Below are 14,420 nucleotides of genomic sequence, written 5' to 3' on the forward strand. Positions count from 1 at the left end.
ATAGGTTTATGTAACGAGCCACTGCTTGAAAACTGACTTTGCAGAAGGTGCACGAAAACACACAGTCTTAAAGGTACATCTGCATTTCAAGCGCATTCTGTAACCATATCCTGAAACTCTCCAGCATAAGTGGGAAAAACATTGCTTCACTGGAAGCGGGTAATGGTGGCTCACTGAGCGACGCACCATATCATTATCATCTTCCACATCACTCCATTCTTCTGTCTCAGCTGAGAAAACACTTTCCACATGCCGGCATTCTTCCCTATCTCACACGGACAGAGAGAGAAAACAGAGCAGTCTGCACAGCTGGAGAAAGACATGGACAGAAAGAAGAGAAAAGAGTTGTGGCAGAGAGTTTGTCTCTCTCTTTACGTTGGTCTCCTTTTGTCTGTCTAATAGGAGGGGAAAGTAGTGATTTTCCAGTCTCTCCGCTGTGATTATTCCTCTCAAACACAGTTCGACTAGTAGTAAGTAGTCATTTAGTGAACACTTTTGGCTTTTTCACACTTGGCACGATCGATGAGTTCAAATCCTGTTTCTGTATGACACTGGGAGATGATTATAATTTGGCGCACAGCTCATTGTAACCGTATTTGAGTCTCACACAAACATACCAGGTTGTCCAGCATTCTCATGAGCGACTCGAACTCCAGCTCGCCCACCCTCCACTTGTGCTGGGAGCCGAAGTTGACCCCGGCTTCTGCCACCCCCTGTGTACGAGGTTTAAACTTCTCCAGATCCAACAAGATCAGGTTCTCCACTCCTCCAGCGCATGAGAACGCATTCACCTAAAGAGACAGAACCACGTCAGACATCTACGGCACAAAAGGCCAGTTGTGGATCATTTTGCAGTAATGAAGCGCAGTTTAACATTTAGCTTACTTAACCCCTTACCTGTCGCCCCCCTTTTTGAGAATGGGGGTTAAAATGCACTTTTCACACTTAAATGGTTGTAATTCAAGAATGCTTTGGAATATATACCCAAGTTTGGTCTTGTTTTAAAGGAAACACTCAAAAAATGAAAGTATGAAAAAGCTATGGAAGTTTAAATTCACAGTAAATCAAATATACTGTACTATATATTTTTATTTTATATAAAATATATATTTTACTCTAAAATTACTATAAAATCAAAGCCATAAATCTAACCAAGTTATGTTCCGGGTGCCATTGAATTCCATTGAGTTTAGTTGTATACATTCTACCTTAACAGATTAATACATTTCTGTCCAAATATCAATTTTGTCACAAAATTTGAACCTTGAGACCTTTCTGACAATATGCGTTTTGTCAAGATTAGAAAAGGTTTTGATCATAAATTATGAAATATAATGATACCCAAAAGGGGAGGAGCCAGATAAAATAAGTACCGTTTCTATGGTAACGCAACGTTCAATTATAAAACTGTTTTCACAGGATGAATTCTGAGTTTATAAGCTTTCAAATGATACCTAATTTATGATAACTACTAAAATATGTGATATAATAAAAAAGGCGATAAAGGATAATATATATATATATATATATATATATATATATATATATTATAATAATTTTTAGAGGATAATATTATACTATAATTTTTTATTGAAAAATACTAGATTATATGTTTTATTATGAACTTTTAGCATAAAAACAGAAGTTTCAATGATTAAAAATGGGTGCATCGACTTTTGAGACAAAGGTCAGACCTCCTGTTATGATGCAGATTTTTTGAGGTGCACTCCTGTCATAAATTCATCAATTACTCTTCCCACATAATTTGTAACACAAAACAGGGGTAGAATATCTATTTAGAAGTCTTAGACCTTTCCAACGATATATATTATTTGTCATAATTAGATTAGGATTTAATAGAAATATTGTGAAGTAAAGTTAAGGGGTTAAAAGATGAAAACAAAAAATGAACATTATCCCATAATTTACTCGCACTCGAAATATCCTAGTTGTATGTGACTTTTTCTTTCAGCCAAACACATTCGTAGTTATATAAAAAATATATATATATATATCCTGGCTCTTCAAAGCTTTATAATGGGAGTGAATGGTAACTTGGATTTTGAAGCCCAAAAAAGCTCATCCATCCATCATAAAAGAAATCCATACAGCTGTGAAGTGATTTTGTTTTGTGAACCACAGACACAAAATTTGGTTCTGTTAGCCATGTGTATGTTATAAAAACATCACCCAAAGCATTTTAAAAATGCATTACCCAGCATTACGAGCAATTTACCTGAATTTCACAGGCCAACTGAGCGTTGTAAATGTAGTGAAAGGCCTCTTCAATGGTCTCCCCGAGAGCGACAACCCCATGATTCCTTAAAACCAACACCTGCAACACACACATACACAGATCGGAGAAAAATATCTCGCACATTTACAAACGTACTGCAATTTTCGCTTTCATCATACAACTACTCATGAATTTTGGCAACGTTGTTTACCTTCGTTGACGGTCCGAGGGCTTTCTGGAGCTGCACGCGCTCATCTGGCTCATCTACACTGCCTTGGTAGTCGTAGTAGGCAATGTCACCGAGGATCAGAGACTCCTGAGAGATGGGCAGCAGGCCGCACTTCATAGACGACACCTGACATAACACAAGAGATTCATGCGAGTCATGGAGATTTAAAATAAACAGTCATTTCTTTGGATTTTCTTTTTTGAGATGTGAAGTGCACGTGAAGCTGAAGCTGGTGTGACACGTACAGCAGCAGTGGCCGGTGTGCGTATGTGAATGATGCAGCGCACGTCGGGTCTCATGGAGTAGATGGCAGCGTGAGGGCTGAAGCCGGCCGGGTCGATCTGCAGGTTGGTGGAGCCCTGATCGATCACGTCACCGAGAATGTTCACCTTTACCTGCAGAACGAAAGAAACGCATAATGTGGAATATAATGTAGTTTATGATCAGCAGTGAGGCTAAAACAGACACAAACCAGAAGTATCAATACAAAGACTACAGGTCTTTATTCCCTTCTCTAAAGTGTCCAACACATTCCCTCATTTCCAATTAATCCTGACATCGTACGCCTAATCAGGAAGGAACCGTCTTCGAAGATAAACTGAGAACCAGTGGATGATTCGGTTAATGTTTTTAATAAGCCTCCATTTCCTGGTAACCTCGATAGATGATGACCATTAAGCTTTACATTTATAGACCATTTTGCAAGATGTAAACAACGCTGCTCCAGAAGCACTTCCTCTTTCAGTTTTTTAACACTACATAAAAGCTGGGATAAAATACAACCAACAGAACATTTAAAACTGAATCAAAAAGTTCAACAAACATCTTTAAGATGTTTCCTTTACATGTGAAATAAAGAAAACAGTTACAAACTGAAACAGGAAGTGCTTCTGGACCAGTGTTGTTTACATCTTGTGAAATGGTCTATAACTACGGTTCAAAAGTTTGGGGTTTTTGAAAGAAAAAAACCTGTACAAACTATATCTGACCAGATTGGTACAGAAGGCAGACAAGGTTTGTAGAGATACAACCCATCCACTTTCATATGAGCTCGAGCCGCTACCTTCTGGTCGTAGATATAGATATAATAATAATAATAATAATACGTTTAATTTATAACGCACTTTTCATCCAAGGATCTCAAAGTGCTACAGGTTAAAAACAATAAAAGATAAACAGAAAAAAAAAAGAAAGAGGAAAAAACTAAAGAAAAAAAATAACATCTAAAGGGTATCAAAAGCTTTGCTAAAAAGGAATGTCTTAAGGCCTTTTTTAAAACATTCAGTGGATTGAGGTGCCCTCAAGGTGTCAGGGAGTGCATTCCACAGTTTTGGGGCAGCAGCACAAAAGGCCCTATCTCCCATTGTCGTAAGTCTGGTTCTGGGTATGTGGAGGAGGTTTGAGTGAGTGGAGCGGACAGAACGTGTTGTGTTATGTGGGTTGATAAGTTCTTTGAGGTAGGGGGGGGCATGACCATAGATGCACTGATGTGTGAGAAGAGAAACCTTGTACTCAATCCTGGTGGAGATGAGAAGCCAGTGGAGTGAGTGGAGAATGGGGGTAATGTGCTCATGTTTCCGGGCTCTCATCAGGATCCTAGCTGCAGAGTTTTGGATGTACTGAAGCCTCTGCAGACTCTTTCTAGGAGTCCCAATGAGAAGTGCGTTGCAGTAATCCAGTCTGGAGGAGACAAAGGCATGAACCAGCTTTTCAGCATCTGAGAGGGAGAGAATGGACCGGACTTTGGAGATGTTACGGAGATGGTAGAAAGAAGTCTTACACAGGTGATTTATATGGGCTTCGAAAGTAAGTTGGGGGTCCATTTTTACACCAAGATTAGTGACTGTTTGTGAGAGGGGGATGATGGTGCCAGAAAAAGTGATGCTGGTTATGAGTGATGATTTAACCTGGTGAGGAGTGCCAACCAGGATGGCTTCGGTTTTGGAGCTATTTAGTTGAAGGAAGTTGTGTTCCATATCCGAATAGTTAGAACAAATCGAGCAAAAAAACTCATTTATTCCGATGGCAATAACCCAATCAAATAAGGCGGGGGGAGGGGTATGATTGGAGAATACATGTGAAGTAATGTGAAGTGGTTTATTTTGTATTTTTACCTATTTATTTATGACATTGTGTATGTGGAAATGTTTGTGTTGTGGATTATGTGTCAATATGCCTGTATTGCACAACAAATTGCCTTTCGAGGACATTAAAGTTTTCTAAGTCTAAGTCTAATAAAGAAATTGATGCTTTTATTCAGCACGAGTGCATCTAAACAGATCAAACCAGGACAGACGTTTATAATTTTACAAAAGATTTCTATATCAAAGGTTGATCACAGAAATAAATTACATTTTCAAATTCATTTTAAATTGTAATAATATTTTATATGACTGTTTTTACTGTACTGTATATATGATCCAATAAATGCAGCATTGGTGAACGTGAGACTTTCAAAAACATAAAAAAAAAAAATCTCTCACCAACCTCAAACATTTCAACGGTAGAGCATCTATAAATGATTTATCAATCATTGGTTGTGCGTGTTGTTTTTGTCGTGGGAAGTGAAAGAAGAAGCTTGTGCGCGTCTGATTCCTCTAGAGCTCTGATTAAATATTGAATTGCATCACATGCTGGTCCTGTAACAAGCCTCCCAACATGCCCTTCACATGCCTGCCGATGCCGCACCCCATATCACTACCAGCTAAAATTAACACACAGTCCCTCTGCTCTGCTAATGAGCTATGAGAGACATCCAACCGATCGTGTTTACACACGGCCACTAATATCACATGACAGTTCTGACATCTATCTCATGCTATTCTTTCTTCATCGGTTATATTTTGACTATTAAAATGGCCACAGGAAGTTGGTTCTCTTCTATGTAGACATTATACCAGCACACTAACGCTAATGGACTGAAACAAGACCTAACAGTTCTTTCAAGACGAGTCAGGAAACTGTCAAAATCTCTCATCCGATATGAAGAGACTTGTAGCTCAGAGTAGGTCTTTGGTTATTAAGTAATACATGGTAAGAGTAAATGCTTTAATCAGTATGTATGTGTGGTTTCTGTAAAATAGTCCAGCAAACACATTTTATATTCATCATTACGAATTGAATTTTGTGGAGTGAAAAACATTTTACAGTGCAATTAAAGGGCATAAAAAGGAAAAAACAAAAGCTACAAGTTACAATTTCCTGTTACAGGAATATTTGGAACGGTTCACAGCAGTTGCTTCATAGACGTGATGAAATCTCATGCCACATTATTGTAACAGTAAAAGCTTGCTTTAGCACAACACTAATCAACATTGTGGTTAGGAATTTGAACACACTCCTTTAGGTGGGGGGGCCATTTATCATTGAGGACGAAATCCATGCTGAAATGCTTGAGCACGACTGATTTCCCCATGCAGATTTCGCAAAGCGGAAATTAAAGTTGGATTTGCTGCATTGACAAACAGAAAGCTGCTTGGTTTGAAAGTGACTTGTGTGAGTTGCTTCACTAATTAAAAATAGATCAGAGACCTTTTTAAGAGCACAATGATGGCGCTTTTCTATTACCAGTACCAGCCATAGACAGTATAAGAAGTGGACAGAGCCTCCATTGAGAAAAAGTGAAGCCCATTTTTGCCGATTTTTTAGCACTTCCGTTCCTGATGCGCAGACTCAAACAGAGCTTGATGACGTAGATGTGACGAGAGCAACCCTTTCGAAACTTGCGGAGAGTGGAGCAGGAGGAACTTTTTCTAGTTATTCATTTTGCCTCCATGTTTCCCTAATTGCGCGGTACCTTCTCCTCATGTCCATACGGTAATCTCTCTACTGTGCAACGGAGTCGCGTGGTTATGACGCAATCGTTACCCTACTTTTACAAAAAACTGCTTCTACGGGGCCATAACATAAGCTAAAAGGTAATGGACCATTTTATTCATTGTCATGTTTCTTTAGAAATACATAAAGGAAAAATGGAGTCTTCAAACGCCTCAGATGTAAAGTTATTCGCCGTCAAAGTGACGCCAAAATGAATGGGAGTCAATGGGAATGCTAACGCAAGTGAAGTTCTGCTAAAAGATGGCGGCACCCGGCCAGCTTCAACTTCCGGTCGATGGATTACCCCATTGGTACCAGCTCGACTCGCCTCGCTTTTCACCTTCTTTTTTTTCACATTGCCGACAGTCCAGCCACAAATAGTACCCAGTCGTCAAAGCGACGCCTTTCGTTCCTCATTGCCCTATCAATCTCTCGCTGGATCCTCTCTTCGGCAACCACACAAAGGAAAGTCTGCACCTCCTCGTTTGACCACAGCATATTCTTCAGAGTTGCCATTACAATAGTAGTAAGTTTAGTAACTATCTAACTATTTAAAAATGGCGGGGATATTCTTGATACTCCATCTGGCGCATGCAATGATGACGCAGTGAAGAGTGACGATTCTCTCTGACCAATCAGCAGTCGGGATTGTTTTTGCGTCACATTTTAGTATCGCCTCAGCTCGCTCAGAACTAAATGCACGACACAGGATGACCAATGGTTAATTTGAATAAAACTCACTCAGAATATACAATTTTAACAAATCTAGGTTGTTATTATTATTATTTTTTTAAATGTTACTGTTTTTGTTAATTAATTTAAGTTTAACATAGTAAATCTCATCCTAACTCAAGCTAATACTACTGTCAACTCACTGTCAAATATGCGTTTCGAGACAAAACATGTAATATAAATATTGCAGCCTGCACTCCAAATTGTGCTGAAGATACGTGCCAGGCAACACAAACCTGTTTCAAGACTTGAAACAATATCCCCCATTAGTGCATACAGAAACTAAGAAATATGTTTTTCCATTCAGATATTTATTTTGTTAAGGGAAAAATGACATGTTTGAATGTTCTACCTGAGATTTGCGAAATGTTCTGACAAAGAGTAGTTTAAAATCACAATTAACGTTCTGGTTTCTACAACTTTCACTTAGGAGCAAAAATCTGCCTTTAAACTCGAAACTGTGATAATTATCGATATCGACTGATATAAAAAAAAAAATATCGTGATTACTTTTTTTGGCCATATCGCCCAGCCCTACATTAACTCTTTCCCACCATAGACAAGATTTTCCGTCATATATGACAACACTTCCCTGCCATTCAGAAGTATGTATGGCGATCTGCATCTTCTTAAATAGTACAGCATTTCCTGATCCAAAAACAAGTGAAGATGAAGAGGAGCTGTTTACGCACAAGTTAGCTAACCATCAACGGCACATAAATCAGAAACTGCCAAACATTACCGTATGGAATGCCGAAACCCACAAAGGTATAAGACCGTGCAAGCTCTGGGCGTGTTGATGGACTCATTCGCCGATAATTCATGTTTTGATCCGTCATTCTGAATCCGATCAAAACAAAGTATTTGACAAAAACATAATTTCCTTCGAAAATGTTGATTTTTTGTTGTTTTTACATGAAACCTTCAAGTGTTGATTAAAGAATGAATGAAGCTAGAATAATTGTATTTGTTTGTTGAAAAGCAGATGCGTTGGTCTTTTGATATATTGACTATTTACAAGTTTTGTGAACATGATCAAACTTAAAAATGACCCCAAATAATGTTTTTTGTTGATGTTGAAATGTACTTCAAAGAATAGATCAGAGCCGTGTCGACCTTTTGACTACACACAACACCCTAGTCCCGAGTCATGGCAGTTTTGCAGGGGCATTCTCTTCTCCTCATATTCTTCTCTGTTAAGGGGCATCTAGTGTACTTATAAGTGTACAAGAGAGAGTGTAAAAGTGACTGATCACATAGAGGGTTAATAAAACTGTGACCCAGATTGCTGGCCTCATTCCAGCGGGCACAAATCCACAGCCACGCCCACAGAAGCGGAGAACAGGAGCGGTGTCAGCAACACTGAGCTCTTTCTCTCTCTCCATCTCTCACACACACAGATAAAAAAAAAAAAATCCTGTATATCCGACTATGCAAAAGAGATCGGGATTTATCTAACTCTCACTGTCTAAAACAGTCCACACAAACAGAAACTGGACAAACCTGTACTGGCTTTGATCCATAAATAAAAGGTCAACAAATTAAAGCCTATTATCTAACCAAGAGTGCAAGAGCAAAGAAATCTGCCGCGATCCTGAAACGACACAATGACTGAGTGTATTATGCGAGTAACTCTACCCCAAACACAATCCAGCATTAAAAACAGCATTAGCCAGCGCAAGAGTGCAAGTCGGATGCAGACACTGCCGCTGCTGTCCTCAGGCGATTTCAATTCAGTTCACGGGGTCATAAATGCTGCAGACAGGAGGACATGTGCTTCACAAACTCATTCCAGCACTAAATCACCTGATTGGCAGGAATTTGTCAAAACAGCATCCACCACGAGCATGACAAAACTCATTATATTCACGCCTGTCATAACCGTAATTACAAAATGGTAACCCGTAACTCGTTAAAGCTAGAGCTTTTCACATCCTCAAACTTGGATATGTGTTTTTATGTCAACACCATCAACACAGAAATGAATCTGCAGCAGTCAGGTGGTACAAGTAAGAGCTCTGTAAGTTGTTTACATTCATTGTGGCCGATACCGATAACCGATAATCTCATATTTAAAAGCCGATAACCGATATATTGGCCGATAAATCTAAATCCACATTTTTAGAAAATTTTTGAGAGCCTGATTATAAAAAAGTCTCCTCATTAAAAGCCAAGATACACACACAATTATGATGTTCGTATTTTAATGTTTTGTAGCCGATATGACAGACTTGCGCTGCACATTTTGCACTTTAACTGGATTTTCCCTTTTTAAAGTGATTTCAATCGTATTTCAAGCAATTTAAAAGCATCATGTTGAACAGTGCGCATCTAAAGTGCCTCAGCTGAAGGATAAAATACATTATTTATCAGCTTTTAGATATCGGCTAAAATGTTCTTGTTGGGCCGATAACGATAATATTAAAATCGGCCGATACTGATAATGTGGCCGATATATCGTGCATCCCTAATTATTTTTGTACTGTTTGAGACATGAGGTAGTTTAACATCTCTCATTTTGTGAGGCTTAGCAGATTCTGCGGAGTGGGTTCATGTGTTTTGATGTGTTTTGAAGGGAGGGTGGGATCTCAGGCTTTCAAAACTAGCTTCCTAGTGCTAGCCTCTCTGAAATTGTCTGAAAAAGTACACAGACATTTAAATATGTCAACTTCTGCAGAGAAATAGCACAAACACAGGACAGGGAAGGAACTTTCTAGTGCCAAACTGGAGTATACTTAGGGAAATATCCTAAATGTTCAATGCAGGGGTTTTCCAGGACCAGGGAAATAATAAGAATACTAAATAATAAGCATGAACAACTACAGGCACTAAAAGCCTCCGACTAACATGAACACACAGGCTAGTACGGATCCAAAACCCACTCTGAGATTTCAAAGAAATAACCGGCTGATTAAGCATGTCAAACATTGGCAACGATCAGAGCGCTCAGTCAAGGTCTGCCAACACACGTTCCCTCTGTGCACGGCACATTTCAGACTTAAATCCCAAACACAAAGACAAACACACATCATTTTAACTATTATTAAGCTCTGGGCAATAATAATGTCTCAAAAATTTAAACAGGCTGTTAAACCAATAAGATAAACAGCATAAAATGTAACCAATAAGCTATCATTTATCATGTCATTGACATAATATGTAACTGATAAATGAATTCCGAAGGTAAGAACGACAAATGCCTGTCGAATCTATTTTCATTCTCACTGGAATGTGAGTTTGAGCTGAAGTCGCTGCTCAAAGTGACCCTGTCAGCCCTGTGGGCGTGATGCTCAAGCCATTCCCAGAACCGCTATCAGGCTCTGCTGTGATAATGCGAGACAGGCAGTTTGTTTACCAGATTGGACGCGGAGGCCTCGGCAAAGGACAGCCCTCTGGGGATGATGAGGATGTGATCCTGTTCCTTACTGACACGAACCTACAAGGTAAAAAACAAATAAGCAGCTGCTTTTCTTCTCGTGATCAAATTAGAACAAGTTTTTTTTAATCCGTACCAACAGCCATCCATATATTTAAAAAAAAAGTGGATATTTCGTTTTTTAGCACATCAGCATTAGCAGAGATGCTGTAACTACAAAAGTATGATGACAAGCAGCATATTTCTCCATTGACGGCCATTCAAAAAATAGTGGTGTGCTATTTAATAATATAATAGTATAATATGACATTATTGGGGATTCAATGAATGGAAGGTTTATAGACCTACTTGGCTCAATGAATTAAATTACATTAAATTTCCAGTGTCTGATAAGAGGAAATATGTTCTGCCTGCAAGAATGGATTGCCAAACACTGGATAACACCATGTATGCCATTCACTTTCATTTCCTTGTTCTAAAATACTAACACAAAATCAACTATATTATTTAACCTCTGGTATCAATATTAATGATGGAAAGCTAAGGCTTACTGTAATGTAACAGCTTGTGAAGTGGGCCCAGCTGAACAGGTCCACTATTCTGTAGAGGCTGGCCAGTTTGCAGCGGGTCTGTTTCTCTCCCTTCACCATAGTACTGGACTCCATGCTGAACATGTCGTTTATTGGGGTCACCATGCCCAAACCTGCGAAAACCAGGAATTCAAGAACTGGTCAAAGACACAAAATAAACAAATTTCTATGTGCTGCTTTCTCGTTTGTTCGTTCAGATTACACGATTTTAGCCCGATTTTGGCACGATCCGTTTGACTTAGGGTGTCGTGGGGATTCGTAAACGACAACGGGTGTCGGGACGCAAAATTCGATCGTATCATCTCGTATAGTGTGTCATAGTGGGCGACAACCTACATCGTGTCTGCGATGCTTCGCGACATCACGACAAAAAGACTAGCATGTTTAATTTTTTTAACGGTCGTCCACGACGGTTCCGTCACATGTATGAGGTTGACCAATAGGAGGAGAAGCTTTTCCATATACAACTTTCAAAAAAGACCAAACGAAAGAGAGACGATGGTGCTAAAAGTAAAAATATATAAGAAAACAATATTTTACCTCAAGTTCTCCTTGGAGGATTGACAGCCCATACTGTCCTCTTCAAGTAGGGTTCTCAAGTCTCAATGGCCGTGAAACACACGCAATTCAACCAGTTCACACACTCACACGCCACACAGTGCATTTCTCACGCTGAAGAGGGCAATGCCGAGCAATCCAGGAAGTCACTCGCTACGAGTTTCGCCTTCTCGATGACATCACGCGCGCCGTTAAACACTGGTCAGGAAGTAACGTGTAGTCTTGTCCACGACACGACAAAATTTTAAGGAGCCAAAATCACGTAATCTGACTATCGTAACAGACAACAACAAAAAAAATCGTGTAATCTGAACCAGGCATTAACAGTTTTAAACCATTTAATAAGATAAGACTTCAATTAAAAATGTATGTTTCGTTTATATTAATGAGTGAGGCCAACTGAGCGCACAACTTGAAATTGACATTTTAGGACAGCTCTCATGGGAATAATATGGGCAACGAAGTGGTGTGTAAGTCGATACCCTGATACTGATCAAACTCAGACTCTAAATAAAGCCAGTGGTGTGTCCAGATTAACTGATAACACCTCAGAGGTGTCCATGAAACTCTGATACGCCTGAAATCTAATAAAGACGTTTTAGTTGGATTGAATTTATACAGCTAATAACATTCCTGAAATCAATTTGCCATAGCTTATTTATAACCTTTAGGGATTCGGGTCAAAGAAGAAGAATTAGGAAATCCAATAATGATAAAAAAAAAAAATTAGTCCATACAATAAACACGGTTAAAGGGATAGTTCACCCAAAATGGGAAAATTCTGAAAATTCTGTCAGTATTTACTCACCCTCATGTTGTTCCAAACCTCTATGTGTTTATTTGTTCTGCTGAACACAAAGGAAGATATTTGGAAGAATGTTTTAAACAAACAGATCTCATTCCCCATTGACTACCATGGTAGGATAAAATACATACTATGGTAGTCAATGGGGAATGAGATCTGTTTGATTAAAACATTCTTCCAAATATCTTCCTTTGTGTTCAGCAGAACAAATAAACACATAGAGGGTTGGAACAACATGAGGGTGAGTAAATACTGACAGAATTTTCATTTTTGGGTGAACTATCCCTTTAAGCTCTTCGCATCTACAATAATCACATTTATTTAAAGCACAGACGTAAATCACGACTTCAAACCATGACTCAAGCATTCCAGGCCAGTCACACCAAACTATCTGAGCGCAAGGAATTGTGGTAGCTAGATGTAAATAAACCAGCATGGGGGACCTTTCGGGGCTTATGCGCATTTGCAATAATTTCTGTCGCCAAAGATGCTTACTACTCCTGTTTATTTGAGGGAAACTGAGGAGGAAAAACAGCGCATAAGACAAGATAAGCTGTTATACCTTTTATTTTACTTCATTTCTATATTTAGAAATGTATTAGGTATTAATTTATCTTTGCACAATGGACTGAACACTAGCTAACATTATATTGTCGTAAGGTATATTCTGTTATCCTGCAGAAACACTGCATCCGTAGAGGTTGCCTTTGTTGTTTTGTGGGCTATGTGGCGTCGAGTTCACGGGTGGGAAGTCACGGGTTTGACTGCCGTTCCAGTGCACTTTCACGGTTATAAGGTTGTAAAAACACGGGTTACAGGTTGCCTGGAAGTTTATTACAGAACTACACTTGGCTAAACGTTCCAGGACTCATCCGTGAACTAAACATTCCACACGTCTATCCTAGAACTTTACTAAACAATCCTGGGCTACTTTTCCCAAAAGCATTTTGATTTTATTGTAATGAACACTGGTGGCAACGGTCTCCACACACTTGGGGACTCGGGCTCACAATGCTTTTGGGAAATGCAGCACCAGATCTCATTCTAGAGCACTGGATGACAACACATTTCAGAAGTCTAAATGTCCGAGAACTGTTTCCAGAACTCCAGTTGGCTGAATAAAACTCCAGCTGGATCAATCCGGAGCTTGGTGTAGTGTAAGATTGAGAATTGCTTTCAAAATCTACATTGAATAGACTTCATATATCTGTGCAAATGTGGGCAGTCATAAATAAACTGTGTAAACTGAAAAGGGAGCTTTTGAGTTTGAGTTTTTTTTTTTGAGAGTGCATTAAATTCGTATTTCTAATTATCCAACGCATTCTCATCCTAGGGTGTCATATAGTGACGCTTTAGAAATTTCATCTAACACACATGGCACACTTTAGCGTCAATATAACACGCTTCGGTTATGGGTAGGTTTAGTTCTGGGGTAGGGTTAGGGTTACACCACTAGGAGGCGCCTTCTGGCCCATATATCTGTGTCTCATATTGACGCTAAAGGGTGCCATGTGCTTTGGATGTATACGAAATGTCAAAAGCGTCAGTATATAACGACTTGGGATGAGAACGGGCTGAATTATCCAACGCATTCTCATCCTTTAGCTAGCATCATATAGAACGCTATATGACAAAACGGCGCTGTTCTACGCACATGGCACCCGTTATCGTTAATATAAAACGCGCTGTGATGGGTAGGTTTAGGTGTGGGGTAGGGTAGTCTCATATTACACTAAAGAATTTATGACGACTTGGGTTTGCGTGTTATATTAACGATAAAGGGTGCCATGCGCGTAGTATAGCGCCGTTTTGTCATATAGCGTTCTATATGATGCTAAAGGATGAGAACGGGCTGAATTATCAGATCCAGTTATCTGCTCTAGAAAACGCTCTCGACCTATGGATGGTCTACAGACACCTGTGAGGTTTCGCCTCTGAATGTACAGTCAGTCCTGAAAGGGGTTCACTGAAGTTCCACTGATTAGTTCCGCATAGCAGAGCACCGAGAGAAAACAGACACATGTGTGGAGAGCTGGATGGGGTGATAAGGCAGGAAGTAGTGAGATAAAAGAATGCAA

The 14,420-nt window shown here is 39.3% G+C and overlaps 1 protein-coding gene across 6 annotated transcripts in view; it reads right to left on the reverse strand.

Annotated features, from left to right (window-relative positions):
- Positions 1 to 14,420, reverse strand: part of add3a (adducin 3 (gamma) a) — a 111,318-nt gene that overhangs the window by 10,948 nt on the left and 85,950 nt on the right. For all 6 annotated transcript variants that reach the window (XM_039694641.2, XM_039694642.2, XM_039694645.2 and 3 more), the window contains 6 exons: positions 10,941 to 11,092; positions 10,369 to 10,449; positions 2,711 to 2,860; positions 2,448 to 2,591; positions 2,237 to 2,335; positions 618 to 791 (listed from right to left, as the gene is read on the reverse strand). In XM_039694641.2, the coding sequence (XP_039550575.2) occupies positions 618 to 791; positions 2,237 to 2,335; positions 2,448 to 2,591; positions 2,711 to 2,860; positions 10,369 to 10,449; positions 10,941 to 11,092 (800 nt within the window). The remainder of the gene's footprint in view (positions 1 to 617; positions 792 to 2,236; positions 2,336 to 2,447; positions 2,592 to 2,710; positions 2,861 to 10,368; positions 10,450 to 10,940; positions 11,093 to 14,420) is intronic.

This window comes from Pimephales promelas, chromosome 2 (assembly GCF_988280905.1).
Source record: "Pimephales promelas chromosome 2, fPimPro1.hap1.1, whole genome shotgun sequence".
Classification (NCBI taxonomy): Eukaryota; Metazoa; Chordata; class Actinopteri; order Cypriniformes; family Leuciscidae; genus Pimephales; species Pimephales promelas.